Source organism: Brassica rapa, chromosome A04 (genome assembly GCF_000309985.2).
Source record: "Brassica rapa cultivar Chiifu-401-42 chromosome A04, CAAS_Brap_v3.01, whole genome shotgun sequence".
NCBI classification, from domain to species: domain Eukaryota; kingdom Viridiplantae; phylum Streptophyta; class Magnoliopsida; order Brassicales; family Brassicaceae; genus Brassica; species Brassica rapa.
Genome location: NC_024798.2, coordinates 15,551,539 through 15,575,099, shown reverse-complemented (window position 1 = coordinate 15,575,099; position 23,561 = coordinate 15,551,539). Strand labels below are relative to the sequence as shown.

The 23,561-nt window shown below is 34.6% G+C and overlaps 4 protein-coding genes across 5 annotated transcripts; 2 read left to right on the top strand and 2 right to left on the bottom strand.

Annotated features, from left to right (window-relative positions):
- Positions 1-1,350: 1,350 nt before the first annotated feature.
- Positions 1,351-4,558, top strand: LOC103864950 (aminodeoxychorismate synthase, chloroplastic). The gene is made up of 12 exons (XM_033289386.1): positions 1,351-1,660; positions 1,737-1,868; positions 1,954-2,021; positions 2,087-2,151; positions 2,276-2,342; positions 2,428-2,709; positions 2,791-2,917; positions 3,030-3,316; positions 3,422-3,501; positions 3,576-3,678; positions 3,761-3,843; positions 3,931-4,558. The coding sequence occupies exons 1-12, from the start codon at positions 1,351-1,353 to the stop codon at positions 4,556-4,558; spliced, it is 2,232 nt and encodes a 743-aa protein (XP_033145277.1).
- Positions 4,559-4,612: 54 nt separating this feature from the next.
- LOC117133367 lies at positions 4,613-6,860 on the bottom strand. Its single transcript, XM_033289385.1, has 2 exons — positions 5,101-6,860; positions 4,613-5,006 (listed from the first exon to the last, which is right to left on the bottom strand). Exons 1-2 carry the CDS (start codon positions 6,858-6,860, stop codon positions 4,613-4,615), a joined length of 2,154 nt encoding a protein of 717 aa, XP_033145276.1.
- Positions 6,861-11,912: 5,052 nt separating this feature from the next.
- On the top strand, positions 11,913-12,900 carry LOC103864927 (cyclin-dependent protein kinase inhibitor SMR10). Its single transcript, XM_009142703.3, has one exon. It carries the CDS (start codon positions 12,237-12,239, stop codon positions 12,639-12,641), a length of 405 nt encoding a protein of 134 aa, XP_009140951.1. The 5' UTR covers positions 11,913-12,236; the 3' UTR covers positions 12,642-12,900.
- Positions 12,901-16,749: 3,849 nt separating this feature from the next.
- Positions 16,750-19,230, bottom strand: LOC103864926 (putative E3 ubiquitin-protein ligase XBAT31). Of its 2 annotated transcripts, none has more exons than XM_009142701.3 (8): positions 18,873-19,230; positions 18,742-18,801; positions 18,601-18,672; positions 18,250-18,371; positions 18,021-18,161; positions 17,844-17,951; positions 17,500-17,761; positions 16,750-17,429 (listed from the first exon to the last, which is right to left on the bottom strand). In XM_009142701.3, exons 1-8 carry the CDS (start codon positions 19,050-19,052, stop codon positions 17,019-17,021), a joined length of 1,356 nt encoding a protein of 451 aa, XP_009140949.1. In that variant the 5' UTR covers positions 19,053-19,230; the 3' UTR covers positions 16,750-17,018. The 2 variants fall into 2 exon arrangements, with proteins under 2 accessions (XP_009140949.1, XP_009140950.1); XM_009142702.3 differs by having other exon boundaries at positions 18,597-18,672; positions 18,873-19,054.
- Positions 19,231-23,561: the final 4,331 nt, after the last annotated feature.

Sequence of the window (23,561 nt, the reverse complement as noted above, 5' to 3'; positions counted from 1 at the left end):
TTTCAAATTAATCAAATTGTTTACAGTTGAACTTTTCATTTTAGCCAAAGGGTTGGTAGCAAAATTAGAGTGTACTAGCTGACCATACAAAGAGTAGAGCTTTTGAGGTCTCGAGTTCGATCATCGATGATGGAGAGTAACTATTAATCAATCTAATCTTCGGCCACAAGAACATTATGAGCTTAATTGGATCTTCTTGGTTAATCAGAAAACATGCAGTTTTGATTTTATGCGCTGAGAAGAGGTAAACAATTATACTTTGTATGGACAAATTGATTCAAAATTTCAAATACGTCATAACCTTCTTGGTCTGATCACCGTTGATGTCAAAGGCTTAAATCATTATCTCTAACCATCCTCCTTCGCTTTAAATTCCCAACAAATCAAATTTATTGCAAATTTTCTATGAATGAGTGGTTTTCACATTTTAGGGGGATAGGATACGATTTGTTCTGGTTTCCTAATTGCTTGAAAGTTGGCTATATATAGTGGCACTTAGTTTGTGGACCATCTTTTAAACACGAGAAAGAATTAGAACAACACATATAAACTAAGCTTCCGTGTTCGCTGGAAATGTCTGGTTATACTGTAACCAGTTTACTTGAAAACAATATATAAATCACATTAACATTTTGCATGAGAGAAATTAAGTTAATAATTTTGATTAATGGACAAGAGTCATAATGAGAACATTAAACATAGGTATCTACTTATTCCCTTAAACTATCTGTAATTTAAAATTTCTGTATATATATATAGTCCAGTCCTCCCGTTTCTCTTCATAGTTATAAAAAAAAAACGAGAAACTTTTTCTCTTCATCTTCCTCGCTTGCTTTGCGCACCCTTTCTTTCTTAGCATCTGAAATTCAAAATCCTCACGCGCTTATTCCCTTTTCTTCTTTAGACTGATTCGTGCTTTTCGAATAATCTATACGTAAGCTCTCTTTACTTTTTTTTTCTCTCTCTAATGAGTTGAGAGATTGATTGAAAACCTATTGATACCCGCATGCATTGCTTAAATTAATCGGAATGTATACAAGTTTTGGATTGAGAATCTAAATCTACACTGCATTAGAGACTACTGATCTTTTACAAAATGGGATGTGTAATTAGTTGTTTTTCGTGATATATGAACCATAATTTTCATTTAGTGCATCCAACAAAAATTGATTCATTTGACCATTTATACCTGAGATTAATGGCCAAAAAGCCAACATTTCAAAGTGGACATATTATCACATAGAAAAATTTGAAAATGTATTTATTATTATGAGCTAATAATTCTTCAATACCAATTGGAATAAGCCCAAATTAACAAATTCTTATGTCAATTTTCCTATGTTAGGAGCTATGAAGCTTTCATGTCCAAGTGATAATGTTCTGAGATTTACAGTGGCAACCCGGCTATTCTCTAGTGAATTGGTTAGCATTGACGAGAGCTGGAAGAAGAAATACATTAGTTTACCTTCTTGTCGCGGTGGTACGAGGAAGTCAGGACATTATGTGCCAGGAGTACACTTGCAAGATTCGTCAATTGCTGAGAAGATCTTGCCAAGAACAAAGACTGGAGAGAGGCTTGGCTTTGTGAGGACTTTGTTAATTGACAATTATGATAGTTACACCTTCAATACATATCAGGCACTTAGTACCATTAATGGAGGTAAATTTCTTATCTTTTTTTTTCTTTATTTACATATATTCAGTGGTCTTTTCAAACTCTTCTGTATCGTGTGTAGTGCCTCCTGTGGTGATTCGAAACGATGAGTGGACGTGGGAAGAAGCTTATCATTACTTATATGAAGACGCTGCTTTCGATAATATTGTTATATCACCTGGACCTGGTTCTCCCATGTGCCCATCTGATATAGGTACCACCCAAGTACCGTTAATTATAGACCCATCCACCTACCTACCTTTGATTGTCTTTTCTCCAACTTCACTTTGTCTTTTCAGGAATATGTCTTCGCCTTTTGCTTGAATGTCGTGATATTCCCATTCTAGGCGTCTGCCTTGGCCACCAGGTACTTCTATCTTCATAAAAGATGACATTACTTCAAAAGATATCTGAGTTTATTCCATTTGACAGGCACTGGGTTATGTCCATGGAGCTCATGTGGTGCATGCCCCAGAACCAGTCCATGGACGGTTAAGGTATTGAAATGAATTCCTTTTCAGCTGAAACAATTCTAAAAGTTTTCAGTCAAAAAAATAAAAATAAAACAATTGTAAAATTGTTGATATTTGGTCATATGCTATCACCATTTACTTCATGTAGTGGGATTGAACATGATGGGAACATATTGTTTTCTCATATACCATCCGGGAGAAACTCTGATTTCAAGGCAGGTCTTCTACTTTTTATTAACATGCAACATTCACTGATCTCTCTAAATACAAATTAAGTTCTTGAGCTTTTAATTCTTCCAGGTTGTTAGATACCATTCGCTGATCATAGATAAGGATTCACTGCCAAAGGAACTCGTACCGATAGCGTGGACTATTAATGATGACACTGGTTCTTTCTCTGAGAAAAGGTTCCTTGTTCCTGTGAATAACTCTGTGAGCCCACCAAGGGACGGATCAATCGTTTCTGTTTCAGAAAAGTTGGAAAATCAAAGTTATTGGCCTTCGTCCCATGTTGATGGAAAACAAGATAGACACATTCTAATGGGCATCATGCACTCTACTTTTCCTCATTATGGTTTACAGGTTTTGATGTTTATTAGTTATCACATTTATACTTAGTTTCCTTCATTTTTCTGATGTCTTTGATAATCATTATTCATTCAGTTTCATCCAGAGAGTATTGCTACCACCTATGGAAGTCAAATATTCAAGAACTTCAAAGACATAACTGTGGATTATTGGAATCACTGCAAATATCCATCATTGCTACGAAGAAAGATTAATGGAACCAGTAAGCTCTTTTACATTAATAATTTCATTAATATTACGGCATTACTATTACCTGTGGCGTTACTTCATAATTAACCTTCTTGGAGCCTTTTCTGACTAATATATTTTTATAGCAAAGATGCAGGTGCCAGGTGCTTGTGAATTGCTGAAAGAACTTTCCAGAAGTAGAAATACAGGAAACGGTTCGAGCTATTATGATAACCCTGTGACGTCCCTCTCTACTGCCAAGAAAAATGGAGTAGACGTCTTAGAACCTAATGCAAAATTGCTGAGGTTGAAATGGAAGAAGCTTGAACGTCTTGCACATAAAGTTGGTGGAGCAAGAAATATATTCATGCAACTCTTTGGTAAAAGTAGAGGGCATGATACTTTTTGGCTGGATACTTCCTCTAGTGACAAGGTTAGTAGTCTATTTCTCCTGTAACTGCACTAGTTGCTAGTTGCTACTAGTGATTTGATTTTAAAGAAATGTTGCTTCCAAATTTCCAATTACATTTTTTTCCAGGCTAGAGGGCGTTTTTCATTCATGGGCGGTAAAGGTGGATCCCTCTGGAAGCAGTTGGCATTCAGTTTATCTGATCAAAGGTTTTACGCATCTCACCTACTCTTTCTCTATTTGCGTAAAAGTTTATGATCTTTTATGACTTTTTGTTTTTCAGTGAGATTACATCTAAACATGGTGGACACCTTCTGATTGAAGATGCTTACAGTTCTACTGAGAAAAGATTCTTAAAAGAAGGCTTTCTAGATTTTTTACGTAAGGTATGACGAAAGACTTTCCCCTAGTGGATATATATGTTCTGATTTGAGATCATTAAAAACTATTCAACTGTATATTTACCAGGAACTTTCATCTATCTCTTATGATGAGAAGGACTTTGAAGGGTTGCCTTTTGATTTCTATGGTGGATACGTAGGTTGTATTGGGTACGTGTTACATCATTTTTAGACCATGAATCTCTCTCACAAGCCCTTTGCATAAATATTTTTAATGACCTTTTACTTGTATCGCAGGTATGATATTAAAGTCGAATGTGGAATGCCAAATAACCGTCACAAATCCAAGGCTCCAGATGCATGTTTTTTCTTTGTAGATAACATTGTCGCAATTGATCATCATCTTGATGACGTTTATGTATTATCTCTTCACCAAGATGGCACCGTAGAAACCTCTTTCCTCAAAGATACCGAAGAGAAGCTCATTAGCATGAACGTTTCGTCTACAAGAAAGTGGAAGGATCAAACGCTTCCTCCTATAGATTCATCTACAAGTTTTGTCCCTGACAAATCACGAGAGCAGTATATCAACGATGTTGAGAGGTGTATGCAGTACATCAAAGACGGGGAGAGCTACGAGCTTTGTCTCACTACTCAGAACAGATTGAAGATAGGGAACACTGATCCTTTGGGACTCTATCTACACCTCAGAGAGAGGAATCCAGCTCCATATGCAGCTTTTCTCAACTTCTCTAATGCAAATGTGTCTTTATGCTGTTCATCCCCTGAAAGGTTTCTTCAGCTAGACAGACATGGAGTGCTTGAAGCAAAGCCGATCAAGGGTACTATGGCTCGTGGCTCCACACCTGAAGAAGATGAACTTCTCAAACTGCAATTGAAACTCAGGTACCACCAAAACCTTTAAGTATCATTTTTTTTTTTTTTTGAACAACTGCTGCAATATATTAGATAAAGGGGTTCAGTACATGATAGGGGGATCACATAACAGAGCATTCTTCGCTAGTGAATCAGCTCGAGAGTTACACGATCTAGAGAAGTGAGAGAAGTAGATAAAAACAAAGGATGCAGATAGAAACTCGATGTCCTTGAGAACTCCATAGAGCTCCATAGGGTATGTGTTCGAGTTAATGGCTCTGATGAGCTCAAGTGAGTCGGAACGAATCCAGACGTTTGTTGTAGAGAGATGTGACGCCGCTAGGAGCATTCCTTTAACCGCCAGTGCTTCAGCCATAAGTGGTGATGATACGAACCGGGCCTGACATTGGCCTTCATATATCCGACCATCTTGTGAATCGGAGATAACCCAACCGAGCCCAGCAAACTTAGTCTCCTTTCTCCAGGCTGCGTCCGTACTGCAGTTAAGAAGCAAAGCGGGGAGAGTTGTAAGGTCGTTCCATGAATCGTGTAGGTGAAGTCCTCGGTAGATTAGGTTGTTGGGCCAGAGACCATTCCCTGGCTCCAGAGATGGCATTGGTCAAAACCACCTGTGCTGTGGCAGCTCTGTGCTCAAAAGACAGGAGATTCCTCGCTTTCCAAATCCCCCAAAGTATCCAAGATACAAGATCAGTAGATAATCCCGTTGGTGGGAGGCATAAGAGTGAGGTAGCTCTGGTCAGCGCTTGGTGTGGTGTGTTGATGTCCAGCCAATCAACTGGACTTGTAAAAGGAGCCAGTCTCCACACTTGTTGCGCAAACGGACACGTGAAGAAAAGGTGGAGGGCGGATTCTGCTGCATTACAATGCGGGCAAACCGCTTGTAGAGCCATACCTCTTTGTTGTAGGTTGACGCCCAGGGCCAGAGCTCCTCTGCAAAGTTTCCATAGGAAAAGCTTCAGTTTTTCCGAAGTGTTGATGCTCCATACATGCTGATTCCACGTGAAGTTGTCAGGGGCAGGAGGAGCAACGATCGGCTGCTCTGTTGAATCCAAGGCTGCATAGTAGCCTGTCTTAACGCTATAGATACCAGTACGGGCCTTCTGCCAGCAGAAGGCGTCCTCTGCGTTGAGAGAGCTTGGTTTTATCTGTAGAATCAGATGAGCTAGCTCCGGAAAGATAAGCGCGACCCTCGCTTGGTTCCAGTCATGACTCCCGTGGGTAAGAAGATCTGCCACAACAAGATCCTTTTCCGCTTCTCGAGGAGGTCCAATAGGCCTTACGTTTTCAGAGGTGGAGATCCAAGAGTCATACCAAATACTGGTAGTATTCCCGTTACCTATCGCTTTTCCGAGGTGTTTCAAAAGCAGGTCTCTTCCCAGCAAGATCCCCCTCCAACCATGGGAGGGTTTTGAGGGGCACTGAGCTAACAGGAAGCTTGAGCTATGACAGTATTTACCTAGCAAAATACGGCTCAACAGGGATTCTGGCCGAGTTAGAACCCTCCAAGATAACTTAGCGATCATAGCCAGGTTGAAAGCTTGAACATCTCGCAGTCCCAAACCCCCCATCTTTTTTGACTGGGTCAGAGAATCCCAAGATATCCAGCATAATTTCTTAGTTGAGGGATCATCATCCCACCAAAACCGTGTAAGTGCAGACTGAATTCTCGCACATAGCCCGACTGGGAGTAGGAAGCAGGACATGGCGTGGTTGGGGATGGGAGCTAGAACCGATTTGAGCATAGTTAGCTTACCTGCGCCAGAGAGGCGTCGGGTTGACCAAGAGGCCGCCTTACACGTGATGCGATCGACGATAGAAGTGAACAAATCCCTCTTCTTCCGGGTAAACAGCTCAGGCAGGCCCAAATATTTACCAACCCCTCCCTCATTTGCTATACCAAGGGTATTTTTAACCCTAACGCGGGTTTCCTGTGGTGTTCTAGCTGAGAAGGAGACAGAGGATTTAGTGGTATTGATTTGCTGTCCCGAGGCGAGCTCATAGTTCCTGAGGATCGCATTGAGAGTGTAGCAGCTCCGTAAATCGGCCCGGACGAAAAACATAGTATCGTCAGCGAAGAGTAGATGGTTGATCCTAGGGCATTGCCGAGCCACTTTTATACCAGAGAGGTTTCCGCTGTTTTGTGCTGCTGTACAAAGCCCGGAAAGGACCTCGGCGCAAAGGATAAAGAGATAGGGAGAGAGGGGATCACCTTGTCGTATTCCTCTCTGGGGTTGGACGTTTCCCAGGACTGAGTCATTGATGAGAAAAGAGTAAGTGACCGTAGACACACACTGCATAACCCAGTTGGTCCAAACTCCTTTAAGTATCATAAGAGCACATTATAATATAAGAATAAAAAAAGTTGGTGAGAAAATAGATATTGCATCTCATTTGAGAATTTCTCTGAACCTCTTTTTGCCACTTGCTAGTTCATAATAGGTTCATCATTTTTCTTTTATTTAGTAATTTAGTTTTGTTAGAAACTTATATATTAATTGTTAGATACTCAAAATGAGTCTAGAATTTTTGTACTTTAACATTCATTGACTTGACCTTTCGTTCATGTAATCAGTGAGAAGAATCAAGCAGAGAATCTGATGATTGTTGACCTTCTGAGGAATGATCTTGGTCGTGTATGTGAGCCTGGCTCAGTGCATGTGCCTAACCTCATGGACGTGGAAACATACACAACATTGCACACTATGGTGAGCACGGTCCGTGGACTGAAAAAGTCAGATATTAGTCCAGTGGAATGTGTAAGAGCAGCTTTCCCTGGCGGTTCAATGACCGGTGCTCCAAAACTAAGATCAGTCGAGATTCTTGATACGCTTGAGAAGTGTTCGAGAGGACTTTACTCTGGCTCAATAGGGTATTTCTCGTATAATGGTACATTTGATCTGAATATTGTGATAAGAACATTGGTGATACATGAGGATGAAGCTTCCATTGGAGCAGGAGGAGCCATCGTTGCTTTATCAAATGCGGTAGATGAGTTTGAGGAAATGGTTCTTAAGACTAGAGCTCCTGCTAATGGGGTCATTGAGTTTTGTAGAGGTGGTTCAGTAGATTTGATTGATAAATAAAATGTATATTTTTAAATAGTGATTTGATAAATGCTTTTGAAATAAACTTTATATTTTATTTTGGGTACACTTTACCTAAATGTAACCCCACTTCCTACATTTGTAGTTCTTTCACTTTCACAATTTATTAATTTAATAAGTTTTACATACAATTATTTTTTTAGTCTTTCACTTTCACAAATTGAGTACTAGATTTCTTGTACTAAGTTCAGATATCGTGTAAATGATATTCATGAATCATTTGGACGGTTGGTTGCAAAATAATTTCTGGTCACCATAAAAAAATCCATTCAAAAGGTATTACAAGTTTGGTTTCAACTTCTAATTTAGTTTAAGAGTTACAACATGAATTGAGATATATGGATTGGATGGAAAAGTCATATAAGATTTCTTTTTTTGTCATCAAGTCATATAAGATAAGTTTGATAGGTTTAATCCGATATATACAAAGAGTATGTGTTCATATAACAGAAACGTATCCAAATCCACATATCCTTTAGATAGTTAGATAAATCAAATGAGTTCATATAGTTAGTGGTAACATGACGACTTTCAAAAACACATTACATAAGAGGTTTATGGGGTTCAGTAAAATTCATGTTTTCTCATTTGTTGCCTACCGTTTTGTCAAATCATATTAATTTTTTTTATCAAAGTAATTTTGTTGAAAAAGATCTCATCTGTTAAAAGCTGATATAAAATGAATGCATGGGTTAAATGAATGGAATTAAGATATAACGATCAAAACATTCGTCTGCGTTGTGTTGTGAAATGTGTAAATTCCTTGGTGCGATATGTGAGAAATTGAAGATCTGAAATAACTTTCTCTTATTTCCTCAAAACTTACTTACAAAGGTTGAACCTTTACAACTTTAAATACTATTAGGGTTTTATGAAAGCCCTAGAGACCCTATGGTAATCTCCTCACAAGTGGCTTCATTCCAACCGTTTGATTCACACGCACAACGGCATAAAGGAGTTGTGCAGGACCACTTCACCAGCTGGCTCTGTCTGCTTCAAGACCGTACTCTTGCAACTCTGTTTCGAACGTTTGACTCTGTCTGTATTTGGCGCGCCTTGACTCGGGCCTTCTCGGATTGGGCTTGATTCGATATTAAGGCCCATCTTCTGTGCTTCTCGCTTCATACTTCGTACACGATATAAATACATTATTATTAACATCTAATACATTCTTGAACAAATCATCTATATGGACAAGACAAGATTTTGTAATGATCTTTAGCTGTCCAGTAGAGACATGTTCGGCCAAGCTACATAAATTAATAGTCAATGATTGTAATTACACTGAAATTGAAACTAAAATCTCAGAAGAAGACACTAAAAAAACAGAATAATATTGGTAGAAGGAGAAATTAGAAAATGGGAGACAAAATGATTGAGCATAAGATATAGTTTATTTATTCTCTCCATGAGAGTGTGTGCTTGGGCGCTTTTGCTTTCAATTTTACTAGTAAAAGTGATTTTAACTTTTTATCTGAACAGGAAGTTAAATTGTCTGCTTAACTTCAGAAACTGATTGAGATAACTAGTTACAAAATCCCAGAAGTTGGATACAGATTCTCTTTAATTTAGAAATACTACTTGCAAGAAGTGATAAACTTTTGGTGGTAGATGGTGATAACGATGTGATCTTCAACAAAACCATCAAACGAATTGCGGCCACCATTCTCATTTTTTCTTGTTACGTTTGTGTGTAAAGGGAAAGTTCATTGCCAGAAGCTTTCTACAAACGCAGCACAGATTAAGCATTTTGAGCCGAAATGGCCCAAACAGAATGACTTAGTTTGTAGCAAAGATCGCACTCAGAATTACTAAATTCAGAGTGATACAATCCCTTTTTCCTAAGTCCCAACCCAGCTACCACTGGCATTGAGTGACTGACTATGACTACGCCGCTTGGTTGCTTTACTGCAAGTTTATGTAGATGATTTTATTTACATGTCATTTATCATTTATATTTATAATAAAACTGGTTTACTACTTTTGTCCGGTAAGGGATACGAAGATTCTCTCGTGATTTGATTGAAATGTTTATATCTACGTGAATAAATCTTGGATCTATTTAGTTTTTGGTAGTTGAGTCTTTAGAACCTTGAATTTTTCTATTACGTATAACAAATCGCCACTACACTAAATTAATGTACTGAAATAATAGCTCTTACGTGAGTATTTTGTCTCTGATTGTTTTGTTATTTGTTAAGAAACAACATTACGATATTACCACACACATCTTAGTCCGATATAGTCGATCCGGACAATTCGATTATCTACAGCCATCTTTTTTTCTTTTTGTTATTAGTTAGTACATGACAGAGACAAATAAACATGTACACTATCTATTAGTAGTCTTCACTTTCGTTACCTTTCTTGTTTTTCGTTGACAAAGATTGAGATATATGTCGATAGAATGTTAATTTGTGTCAAACATTTAAGATTTATGTCAGTTAGGTAGGTAGTTTCATATCATCGCGCGTTATTTAATCGACACAGAGTCTAGACTGTCTAGTATATTGCATATAGCCATTCGTTATTTTTGTCAGTTGAATTAATCTTGAGTCCTTGACTAGATACACACAAAAGGTAATGGACGTATGATGGATCATATTAAATGGTAATAGTTGGAGATATGGTGATGTGCATGAGTGTATGTATATGTAGGTGTGGTAACATAGAAGGCATGTGAGATCGAAGTTCACATATGCATGCATAAAAGTTAGGATCAGAGAGGAGCGAGAGAGTGTGAGTAGATAATAAAAATAATGATGATTTTAATTAATTCGAATAAGATGAAAGAGACGGGCTATCTTACTTTGGACAAAATTCAATAATTTCTTTTAGCTTATGAATAAAGGAAAGTAATTGACATTTTTTCTTTTCAACCAGCAAAACTGGCCTTTTCCCGTTTCCATGTCAATACGCTTTCAAGCTTTCGTATATCTTTACACAATTATTATATAGTGTGTTTTGCTAATTTACTTTAATTTATTTAATGAAATATCAACTTGATTAATCCAATATGAGAATGATATCACATCATTTTAAAAAATTTAGAAGGCATCACGTGAGTTTGTAATTTAGTTGTCAGGTTTTCAAATGGAGAACTTAAATAAACGAGGCTTCGTATTCTATTATTCAGGCCTCATTTTATTTATTTATTTCCTTCTAAATATTTGGGTTTGGCTAAATAATTGATTGTTTGTGGTTTTTGGTTTAGTTTTTGTTTTTAGTTTTTGTTTTTGTAGAAACCATTTGATTTGCCAATCAAGATTTCTAATAAATAGATTCCCTAAAATTTAGGGAAACTAGTTTTTAAAAAGTTTAACTAATTTGTGAAGAAAAACCAAAAACCAACTTTTGGGAGCTTTTAAAAGGAAAAACGAATTTTGATTTTTTTGGGTAGAAACTATAATATTTAATTAATTAATAATTAATAAATAATATTTTCATAAAGATAAATAATCATACAATTTTTGGTACATTAGCTATAATTTAAACAATAATGTGATATAATTTATTTGTGTTTAATATCTGTAAAATAAATTTATATAGTTTATAAATAATATTAATTAATTTTAAAGCTTAGTTATTAATTTCACTATATAAAATAATAGAATAATTTTAATAATTACTAGTCACATTAAAAATAACTAAAATTATAAAAACATAATATGTTTTAGTAATACAATATATTGTATTAGTCATGAAAAATAAAAATAGCCATTCAATTTTAAGAAAATATAAATAATTTATATGAGAAATTTTATAATTAGTTAAAAAATTTTAAGTATTTTTATTTTTATTTTTATATAATTTATAATATTTAAGAAAAATTATTGCTATTTAAGTTTATAAAATTAAAAATAATTTATATAAGAAAAATTTCTAAATAGTTTCAAACTTTTAAATAATTTAATTTTTTGCAATTTATATAAATTTTATGATAAATATTTTAGTATAATATATTTTTTATAAAACTATAATAATTAAAATATGTTATTGTATTTTATTTTAAAATAATCATCACAATATTTTGATAATTTTAATTGTAAATATAATTATTTATTTCTATTTTGTTGTATTATTTCAAAGTAACACATTAATTAATTTTTAAAAAATAAAAAAATACTGCAAAACCAAAAACCAAAATCAAAATCTAAAAACCAATAAAAATCAAAAGCTTAAAACCAAAAACCAAAATCTAAAAACCAAAAACTAAAATCTAAAAACCAAAAACTAAAACTAAAATCTATTGAAACAATCATCACCTAAAGCAAAATGTGGCCTTAAAAGGCGAGAAACATGTGATTGGTATAGAGATTAACCAAATTGAGGAAAACCTTACTGTAATAAAAAGCAAGCTTACATAAAGTGTATTTGCTGCATCGGATCCTTCACAACATTAAGTAAAATCCTGAATGTTTCCAAAATAAATATTCCAAATACACAATTCAAAACAACACGTACATCGTATAACCATTATATAAATCAAAGTAAGCTACTAAAAGTCATAACCTCTTGCTCTCTTTTCCTTCTCTCTCTCTCACATCAGAACTATTTAACCCTTTCGACTTTTAAGTTTGAGCTACAATTTTCCTTTGAAAGATGGGCTTCTCGAACTCTGGAAATGGTCTCTCCGATCAAAACAATCTCTGCGAAACGGAACTAGGGTTTTCAGACCAAAGCGTTCAAGAATTCAGGCCAGATCAAGATCTTGAAACTAAAGTCGGAGAGATACCTGATACTCCACGCGAAGGAGTAAAGGCAAAGAAAGATGAAGAAGAAGATTTATGTAAGACTCCGACACGCCTCGACCAGATTCTCCCGAAGGTTACAAATATTTGTCCTCCGGCGCCGAGGAAGCCTAAGAGAGTTCCGTCGAGAAGTTTGAAGGTTCGAGATTCTTATAGAAGCAGGAGAATGATCATTTTGAATGTTTCTAGAGAGATTGATTGTATGTTTAACTCAGCATCTCTAGGTAACAAAATTAAGAAAGCCAAACGTATTTGATGTTTCATTTGTATATGTATATCGTATCTACATGTAATAAATTAACTACGAGTTATGCAATGTAGTGAGATGCCATTTCAGTTGTTTTCCCTTTATTTATTCGTTGTTTGTTCAGTTGCTAGTTCTTTCTTTCACTTTTTTTGGTTGACAAGTGACAAGGCTATTATACTTATGCAGCTATGCATGCTCTTTTTTTTTCGCGAGTCTATTATATTTCTTACATTGGGAATAATAGGTAACTAGAGGACGTAAACTATAAGCATTGGGAAGCCAGAAGAAGAGTAGAGTCGGTCAAATCCTTTGATTTTATTCAAGTGGAATTTAGTATTGAAAAGATATCTAAGACTTTTTCTTTAATCACTGAAATCAAGGTGAACGTGTTTTCCCATTTTTTTCGATTATCAAGTTTTAAAAGCTGGTTTTCACCACAATATCTCACAACTTTTTAAAAAAAAAACTTCAAAATAATTATTTTATTGAATGAATGTTGGAGTAGCTTTTTACAATCATGTTAAAAGCTTAAATAACGATAGACACATTTACACCAAAACTGAAATTAATTTTATTTACTTTTTACCTCACTGAAAAATAAATTTACTTATAATATGTACATAGTGTAAGAACTAGTAGTATATATACAAATTTGGATATATCCAAATTAAGTTACAATAAACAGTTCATTTTACTGTGAGTTGTGATAGTATTATATTATTGCAACGTGTAATTTTAATCTATCCAAGTGGGCTGAAAAGAAATAGAAGTTTAAGCCCAAATGCTTTGCATATTCCTACAAGTAGAAGAATGCTAGACCAGAGTTATTGTTTTCTTGACGCTGTATTTCAATCGAAAGAGAGAGGGACCTTTGGTCCAAATTGTTGTGGTACAAGCAAACCAAAGCACTTCGAAAGTAGAGAAAAGGGATAAAAACAACACATAAAATAAAAAAGGATGCAAGTAGTTATTGTTTGCATTGGTCAAACTAGAGTAATGATCCAACAACTACTATAAAACTGTATAAAGAGAGAACCACTTATATATTATTATATTATATTCTCTAATGTATATACTATAAAGCTGTATTAGATGGATCATATAAGAACCAAAGTGTACAACCTTAATACAATTAAACCTCCTGAAAAAGCAGACAGTTTTCAATGGATAAGGAAGATAAATACAATAGTCCAGACTTTCAAAATCAGGATATGTAACCCACTAACCCTTCTACTATTATAGAAACTCTACTTCCTCAACCCAAACCAACGTTTGGGATGGAGTCAAACATTGGACTAGCGTATGGTGCCACTATAGGAAAACAAGCGATTCCGAACTAGTGAAACTTTCGGGAGTATGTAGAAAATTAACCTTTTCAAAAGATTTTCGAAAGATTTTGATGGTTGAAACTATTTTGTCGGAAATAAAAATCTATAGAAGTCTATCGAAAATTTTCAAAGGATTCTTAAAAATAAAATAAAAAATGTCTAACGGAGTTTGCTTATGATGGATTTCTAACAGAAGTATCTTCGACGAATTCTCGAGAAAAAATATTAAACGAATTTTTGAGATAAGATGCATGAGAAAATTACAAGAAAACATATAATAACATAAAATTAATGAAATTAAAATGAATTACAATAATCAATAGCATGTAATTTGGATCTATCCAAGTGAGCTGAAAAGCAAATAGAAGCCTAATCCCCAATGATCTGTATTCTTAAGTAGAAGAATGTGTTAGACCAGAGTATAACGGTGAGAAGAATACTAAGAGATACACAATGTGCAAGATGTGGAACAAACGAAATATCAATAAATCATGTATTTTTTGAATGTTCTTCGGCTATCTAAGTATGGACTCTCTCGTAGATCCCATCAAATCCGCTCATCTTCCTTACTTGGTAAATTATTACAAATGCGGATAATTTATTTTGGAAGGTGGAACCGCATATGGATAGTCATCAATTTGCATGTATCATATGGTACATTTAGAAAAAGCAGAACAATATGGTTTTCTTCAACATGAATATTGATCCTAGAGATACTATCCATCTGGCAGAGACGAAAGCAAGCATGTGGCTTGAGGCACAAACATCATTTGTACGACAGACCACCCAAGCCAGGGAGGTGGATATGACAATAGTAGCTCAAATATCAGGACGACTGTGGTATACGAATGGTTTTCCGGAGATAAGTTCTCGGGGAAAGGATGGTATAGTACTTTGGAAGGTTTTGATGGACTAATGAGGGCTAAGAACACGAGAGCCAGTTTACCACCCTTTCATTCGAAAATAGAAGCCCTCATTTGGACAATGGAGAGTAAGAGGAATTTACGACAGTTTCATGTGAAGTTTGCAACCGATTGTTCTCAATTGGTGAAGATGGTTTCGGAACGAGAAAAATTACATGCTTTTGCAACTTATTTGGAAGATATCAACCTGGTGCAGGAGAGTTTCAATCACTCTGAGTTCATACATGTACCTCGGACGAAAAATAAAAGAGCATACATTTTTGCACGCAGTGCTCAGAAACAACCGTCATTCATCGTTCATATGGCACAGAGTTACTTATGTGGTTCGCAGAGTCTTAATTGAATATGTATCTTGATGACATAAAAAACAGACCATGGTTATTTTTACTAGCCAGTTCAGAGTAATTATGAGAACTAATTTAACGCTATTAACTGTAAGAGATAACCCGTTTAAAATCTCGACAGCGTTCAAATCATATGTAAAATATTATATAAAATATCATACAAACAATGATTAGGTTACCGGTTTGGACCACATAAATACTTATGACGCCTCTTAGTCTTCCATGATGAGAAGAAAAAATTACTTTGATGTTATGTTTACAACATATGCAAAATTACTACCATACGCATCGAGATGGACTGTTCAGATTTGAAGAACATGATTGTTAATCCAGTAGACTGACTGGTATTTGCTCATGAACTAGTCTCTTTCTTTTTGCTACAAAAAATGAAGCGTGAACGATTATTTTGATCGTCTTTTTTTTTTTTGGATCAACTATACTGACATAAATATTATATATGATTTGAGTTCGAATAATTTTGATCGTCTATAATGACATAAAACATAAATGATAATTAAAGAAATGCATGAAATACAATAGGAAGGAGTCACATGAAACAGTCCGGGGCCTACGTGACGCAGTCAATAACATGTTTATGTCAGACTCTTCTGACTTCAGTATTATGATTTTCGATTTCTTCTTTTATAGTTTAAGCCGTCGACTTAAATTCTAAAAGTTATATTTGACCCAAATTCCCAAAAAAATATTCTAAAAGTAACTAAAGAAAATCAGAATGATGATAGAGAACCAGTAAAAAATAAAACAGATGGTACTGGTTCGAGAATGAATGTTGGATTTTTTATGACTGTAAAATCAGACAAACAAAGAAAATGGATGTTGAATTTTTTTGCCTTTTAGTTTTCTTGTATATCTAAAACGTGTTTGAACAAAGGGTAGGTTGAATTTGAAGAGGGAAAACGTGAAAGAAATAAAAATAAAAGATTTTCTTAAATAAAAAATAAAAATACAATCCATAATTGTTTTTCCTATAAACTTAACAAAAAGAAAAAATATAATACAATGTTCTAAAAATTGCTAGTTAGTGATTATGCGTCTTATTGAAAGATTATTGTTTAGGTGAGTTCCTAGACCGATTTTTTTTAAAAAAATCGGTTTGAAATAATCGTTTTGCTCATATCCGATATCCGACTTTTGATGCAATCGTTTCGCTTATATCCGATATCCGATTTTTTTATGCGTAGACCAATTTTTATAACACTCCGGTAAATCAAATAAAAATTCTTTTAAAAGTAAGGCATTAATAAACAAAGTGATTGGATCATGTGGGGACAACGATCCCCAAAACACACCACCAAGAGACTCTCTTCTTCATATTTTCATGACTCTCTCTCCTTCATATCTTTCTCCACTGGCAACTTTGCAGCCATTCCTATAGCATTTGTTCCCATCTCAACTGTCCATTTTTTAAGAATATAAAAATAGGAGAAAAAAAAAGTAAAAATATTTCTGCCATTTTATGATTTTAATACAATTTTTCCATTAATTTATCAGCAAAAACAAGTGAGACAAAGACAAGAAGATTATGAGCTTCCGCTTGATATTCCGCTTCATTATCAAGTAACCAAATAATAACATCAAACCAAATGTTTCTGCAAAACTTATCACAAAAACAACAAATCATTGACTGCATTACACAAACTCACTTCTTCTTTCCTTATTTTAACCTCTCTCTCCTCCACCACCACAAAAGATCATATTACAGTACATAAATTCATCTATGCATTCTCACAATTTCACCCATAATGTCTTGTCTTTAAGTGAAATCAATCCTCAGGAAATCGGTTTGTCCATCAGCTCATTGTCGGCTACGATCCTTCCAGAGCCACGGCCGGTAACCTTTCCGAACGATCCAATGCTTGATAGGCCCATGAAACTGCTGCTTTCTTCTCCAAGATTGATCGATCTTCTATGCTTCCTTAGTTTTGACGAGCTTACATCACCAACTTCATCTTGGCTCTTGCTCCTATCGTCCTTGTTGTTGTTCTGGGCGACTACTAACCGTGCGATGACACTTCTACAGAACGGACAGACCGGTGGATTCACGGTTGAGGTCGTTAGGTTCGGTTTGTTGTGACAGCAAAGTGCAAGTGTGCATTGTGCACACATTTGGTGTCCACAGTCTTTTACTTCTATCGTGCACACTTGCTCAAAGCAAATGCAGCACAGTTCTGAATCACTCATCTGTAAAACACATTTTACAACGCATTGATATTGATTTAACAAACAGTGTAAGCTTTATGTGTAACATTACCTCAGACATGTTATCATCATCTGAGGCAGTGTCGGAGAAAGATGGTGATGGTAAGGAGTAATCAGTTCCATTAAGGATGGTTTTTTCTCTTTCCATATTAGCATCCATCAGAGCCTGCTCTAAGAGCAGTTTCGCCTCCTCGTTAAGCTCGTTGATGAACTTTAACGGCGATGGCCAGACAAGTGGCTCTGCTGAAGAAGGGTTAAGCAACGCTCCACATGCTCCGTGCTTGTATTTCATGGCAACCACATAAGGTATCCTCCTGAAGGAAAAAGATTTCAAGATTCACTGAGATTCTGAATACAAGTTAGGAAAGTGGGCGATAGAGAATGTTTATAAAATACCCAGAAGCGTCTCTCTGGAGACGATCAGCACCCCAAGCAAGCAACTTTCTGACGCAGTCGATAGATCCGCTTCTTGCTGCCAAATGAAGAGGTGTGCTCCCTGGAGACCTGTTTCAAGGAGTATTATTAGTACCAAACGATAGAAACTTTTAATTTCAACAGAAACAGCTTCATCACCCGTATAGGCTAGTAGAAGCACAAACAAGAGAACCACTGTCCAGCAAGACATTCACACAATCAGGACTTCTCTGACGTGCAGCTAGATGCAACGGTGTTGCTCCTTTGTCATCTCTAAGATTCACAAATCTCGCGTATCCCCTGAAAAAAAAAGTAAACTCCAAAGTATAAATAAACTTTCAGCTAAAATGCAGAGCTAATGATCAAGTAAAGAGAGAGAGAGTGTCACCAATGAAGAGCAACGGGAGTTGAGCGAGCAGCAGAGAGAATGGCTTGAACACAATCAGCATGTCCATAGTAAGCTGCGTAGTGCAAGCATGTTCTTCTATTCACACTATCAAACATCAAAACCTGCAGATTCCCAACATTAACATAGTCAAAAATTGTGGTCCGGTGGTGATTAACTTGAGGGCAAAAGTCCAATACGGTGAAGCCACCAGGATTCGAGTCCCGGCCACTAGGGAATTAAAATTTCGGCATCGTCAGGGACAGGAAACCGACACGTGGTAACACGTGACTAGTCTAGACTAGGGTCATGATACTCATGTATAATTCAAAAAAAAAAAAAAACCTTACATACATTAGCTCCAACTTGAGCGAGATTCTTGATGCAAGAGATCCTCCCATGCATTGCAGCCAACATTAACGGAGTCTACACGAATCACATCAGCAGCTTCATTAGAATTACAACAAAAGATCAATGCGAATCATCAAATCTTACCTGCTTGTGACGATTCAACGTATCTGGATTCGAAGATCGTTCCAGAAGCAATGCCAGAATCTGCAGAAATGCATCAGTAATAAAACCGAATCAAACAAGAGATTCCGGCGAGAAAACTAACTAAAACTGACCTCGATGTGGCCACTAGCAGCGGCGACGTGGAGAAGGGAGTGACGATCGTAAGCAGTGGTCTGTCGCAAGACACTCGGATCCGCCGTTATAGCTCGACGCACGGTGACGATGTCGCCGCACTGCACGGAGGCGAATATCTCGTGCTCCGGTCTAGCTCCGCAGCTCATGCTCTGCCCCATCGCTGCTTCTGCCACCGATGAGGCGCTCCGCCGTGAGAGTGAAACGCCACGGTGGGCCCTGTTTGGGTTTGGTGATTCCAGTGGAGAAGAAGAAGAGGGAAGTTTCACATTTATGATGGAGCCAATGGCTTTGAGATATTATTTTTAAAAAATTTCTTTTATTTTTGGAATTAAGAAAATAAAAATAAAGAGACGGAGATAAAGAGAGAGACGACGACGACGACTCTTGGAGTTTGAGGATTGCCCGACGGGCAGCATTTTTAATCTTTGCCCGTGTCAGTTGGATTACAGTTTCTTCCGTGATTTCGGGCAGCTTGTCAGATCTCCTCTTTTTATTTTATTTATAGTTTTCAGTTAATCATACTTCTTTGATTTTGTTTAAAGATCGATTGTTTCAGACCTCATCACATGAAACATGGCGTTTCCGAAAATAACTACATATCATCCCTTGTTTTATACCAGATTATTATTATTTGTTTTATACATGTGTTCAGCTCTTAAACCTTCTGTTTTTTAACGCTCAGAGCATTTCCAAAAAAGACTTTCTATTATAAAGTTTTGCAAACTCTATATTTAAAGTTTCAAAATGTTCTTTTCTAAAAGCAAAACTTTAAATTTAACTTCAAAATTATTTATAATTTACATTATGCTCCTTATATTTGTTATATTAATATATATCCATAAAACTTTTATAGATAACTAGCACATATATAAAAATATTATAGTAATATTAATTAATAAAATCTTATAATAAAATATAAAATTATAAATAGATATACATAGTTAAATATTAGACTACAAGAAAAATACTATATTATTACATAAAATTATTTTCTTAATGCTCTATTTTTGGTTATACAAAATTTGTTTGAGCAATATTTTAGACGTTCCGGAGAAAATTTACAAGACTATTAGTGTTGTTGTAATATTTAAATTTGTATAATAATATGTCTTCATGTATCGTTTAAAAAAAATATATTAAGTTTCTTTTGTTATATTATTGTTGTCTAATTCTACTTTTAAAATATTATAAGTCTTCTTTTATTTTATTTTTAAAAAAATATGTGTAAAATTTAAATTTATAAAAATAAATTTGAAATATTTAAAATATAAAATTTTTCTTAAAGATTAAAACTATGAATGAGAAATCACTTAAGAATCAGAACTGTGGGGTATAATTAATTATAAGGACCAAGATGCAAATAAAAAGATGAAAAACTTCAAATTTAGAGTTTTGAATAGTGAAACTTCAAATATGAAGTTTTATTTCTTAAAACTCTAAATTTAAGTTTTGAGGTTCTTTTTTAGAGAGCAAAAAATTATATATTTGAAGTTATAGAGTTTCTTTTGGAGATGCTCTTAAACCTTCAAATTTTGAAGGTTTTTGACTTTTTATCAAACCTTTAAACCCTTAGATCTGAGAATCTGAATAATTAAATCTCAGTTCAAAACTTTGAATATATACTATTTACTTTTTCATTTTAGTCTCTATAGTTATGTAAGTTACATATAATTCTACTAATATTAATTTTTGACAAATCACTAAAGCAACATGAAACCTCTTTTAAAGAAACATCTATAAATACTGTAAGTAACTAATAGCATTTGCACTTTAAGTGGACTTTTAAAGTCTTGAATAAATATAAGAAAATGATTAGTTAAACATAGATCCTTCCAAATGCTTATGCATCATCCCTCAGATATTTTAACAGAACATAACTCTTATCAGATCCTTCTTTCACTCATACACCATCTTTGTAGTTAGTTGAGTCAACAAATAATTATTTAGAATGACAATCATATAAATGTGTGGTCAATCTGATACTAAAAGCCAACAAGCACACCCCCACTTGGAAAATTTTCTTGTCGAATCCAAGTGGCATTTGATGACTTTTGCTCCTATATCAAATTCTTGTTTCACTTTTTGTTTGTTTAAGAAATGTTTTCTGGTCAAAAAGGAGAAAAACTTGTGTATATTAATTTGGTGGCATAAAAGTAATTTTGTGATAAAAGTGATTTTCTAGTAATAAAAACCCAGCATAAAAACATACTGAATTTTTATTGCAAATATCATGCAACTATGTAGAGAGAGAAAAAAACATGCAACTCTCTCAGCATGATTGTACGACTAAGGCTTTCTAACGTTACGAACCCTTTCGTCCCGCATCGCAGTTAACAGTAACAAAATTTTTTACATATATCATATATCTATATATTTTTATAACTGTTAAAACTGCACTGCAGTTGAACCGCTTGTCCCACACCGCTCAAGCCGCAGTTACCATTTGGAACCTAAGATCTGTCATAAATATTGTGATGATGTTGCATGTATATTAATTGTACTGACTATATAGTCCTCGTACATAGTTTCTTGAGATAATGGTATCAAAACTAAAATTAGCGAAGTCATTATGGTTTTCTCTAGTCTATATAGTATATAATAAGATATGGATCGTGTCAAAGCTTGCACGATTAATTTGGGATATGGATTATCGTATTAACATATCGTTCGCTATTTAAGAACACCATTTCTCTATTCTTTTGATCCTGAGTAGAATTTAGACATTTGTATATAGCATATATAAGAAAAAATCTTTTAAGGTGGACAAATCACCAATCATCATTTGGCAATATTGGCATACACATAACTGACAATCAGCGAGAGAGCCAGATATACGTGTACCTAATGTTCTATATAGTATTAAGTATTAATGACAATACGATCTTTTAATGAAGAAAAACAGATACATCTTTGGAATAGGCTTGACTATGTTTTTTTTTTAACGGTGGATATATTATGCTATTACAAATGATTTTACAGCTGACAATTCTATATGCCTAATGAAGATTCACGTCTGACTGCATCACCTGAACCGCTCTGTCGGATCCACCTTTGATGGTACTCCTTGCGCCGTGCTGCAAATCTCTTGTAAACCGTTTTTCCATTAATTCGCATAATTACGCTTTCTCCAGAAATCGAAACACATAACTACTGGTATAGAAGCATCAATGAACATTTGGTCAAACCTTTAGAATAGGCTTGACTATGTTTATCTTAATGTATTTTGCTTTTTTCTAATGTATAAAAATTCTATAATAGAGATCAAATAATTCTAATGTATTTTCTTATAATATCATTGCTCTAAATATAAATATAAAATAGAAATTGCTATTTTTTCTTATAGAGAAAAATAACAAATTTTGTTTAGAGAAATAAACAGTAATAAGATGGAATAACATTGCTTCTAAATGCTATTACAAAAATAAAAATGAAAAAAATACTCTTAGAATAACTTATATCTTATCGTTAGGTAAACACAAAATCAAACATTTTAATATATATATATATTTACTAAAAGCAGATTATGTCGCTGATTTTAAGCTTCACTGATTTCCAGCCTGCAGTTCAATATGAACCAAAATTTCTAGCCGTCACGGTTTTTTTACCCAAAAAAATTCTCATGGTTTACTTTTGACCACCACGCCTAATAATATTTATTTATTGTTTTCTAAAAATTATATAGTCATATTAATATGAATTTTTAATATCAAATTACTATTTTATCGTGGAATAATTGTAACACCTATTACCATGGTATCAAGTCCTGATGCGGTATAGGTAAGGGAGTTCATAAACATGTCTCATTATTGTGTCCAAATATAATCAAACATATTTTACCAAAAAAAATATATAATCACATAAATTTCATTTTCCCCGTAAATTAGGTATTGTGTCATGCGTTATACCATGGCGACATAACTTTTTGTGTGTCAGATTGGCAATTGTCATGAGGATCTTATTTAATTTTGGGGTCCACCATCTTTTTTTATTTTAATCTACTAATCACAGATGTATTTAACTGAAAATATGGGCATGAAAAGAAAAACATGGGAATGAAAAAAGATTCCATGTTTGGTACGTGCAATCAGTCTTTTGAAATTTAAACATCCCATTCAGTATTTCTACATATATATAACAAATAAGACAATCAGTCTTGTGATTATGAGTCACTTTGTATCTCAAATTGTCTTAGTGTCTTCTTTTTTTTTTTGATAAATTTTATCGGCCGATTCGGTCGGTCCGAAAAGAACGCACCTAATGCTACAAAATGAATTAGTCCGAAAGCATATCACACTGTCTGATCCGAGTTTGAAATACATTCCGACTAATATCAGAGGATAGACCGATCATCTGTTACGGTTCACCATAAAACCACTTTGACCGAATTTCAAGTCCAGACTGACCAAACATTTGATCATTTAATTCTCATAAAAATTGAATTCATGACTGATATGGGTAGACACCAAACCTCAAGAGATTTTCACTATATTACCACCATTTGGTTTGTCTTATTTATTATTTAGTATTTCAATAACTAAGTATTGTGAGTCACTTCTTTATGCAAAAACATGCAAAACAATTCTCAACTTTTATTATGACCCATTCAGTATTTCAATAACTAAGTATCTCAAATTCGTGTAATAAAGAAGTGATTCATAATTCAACTT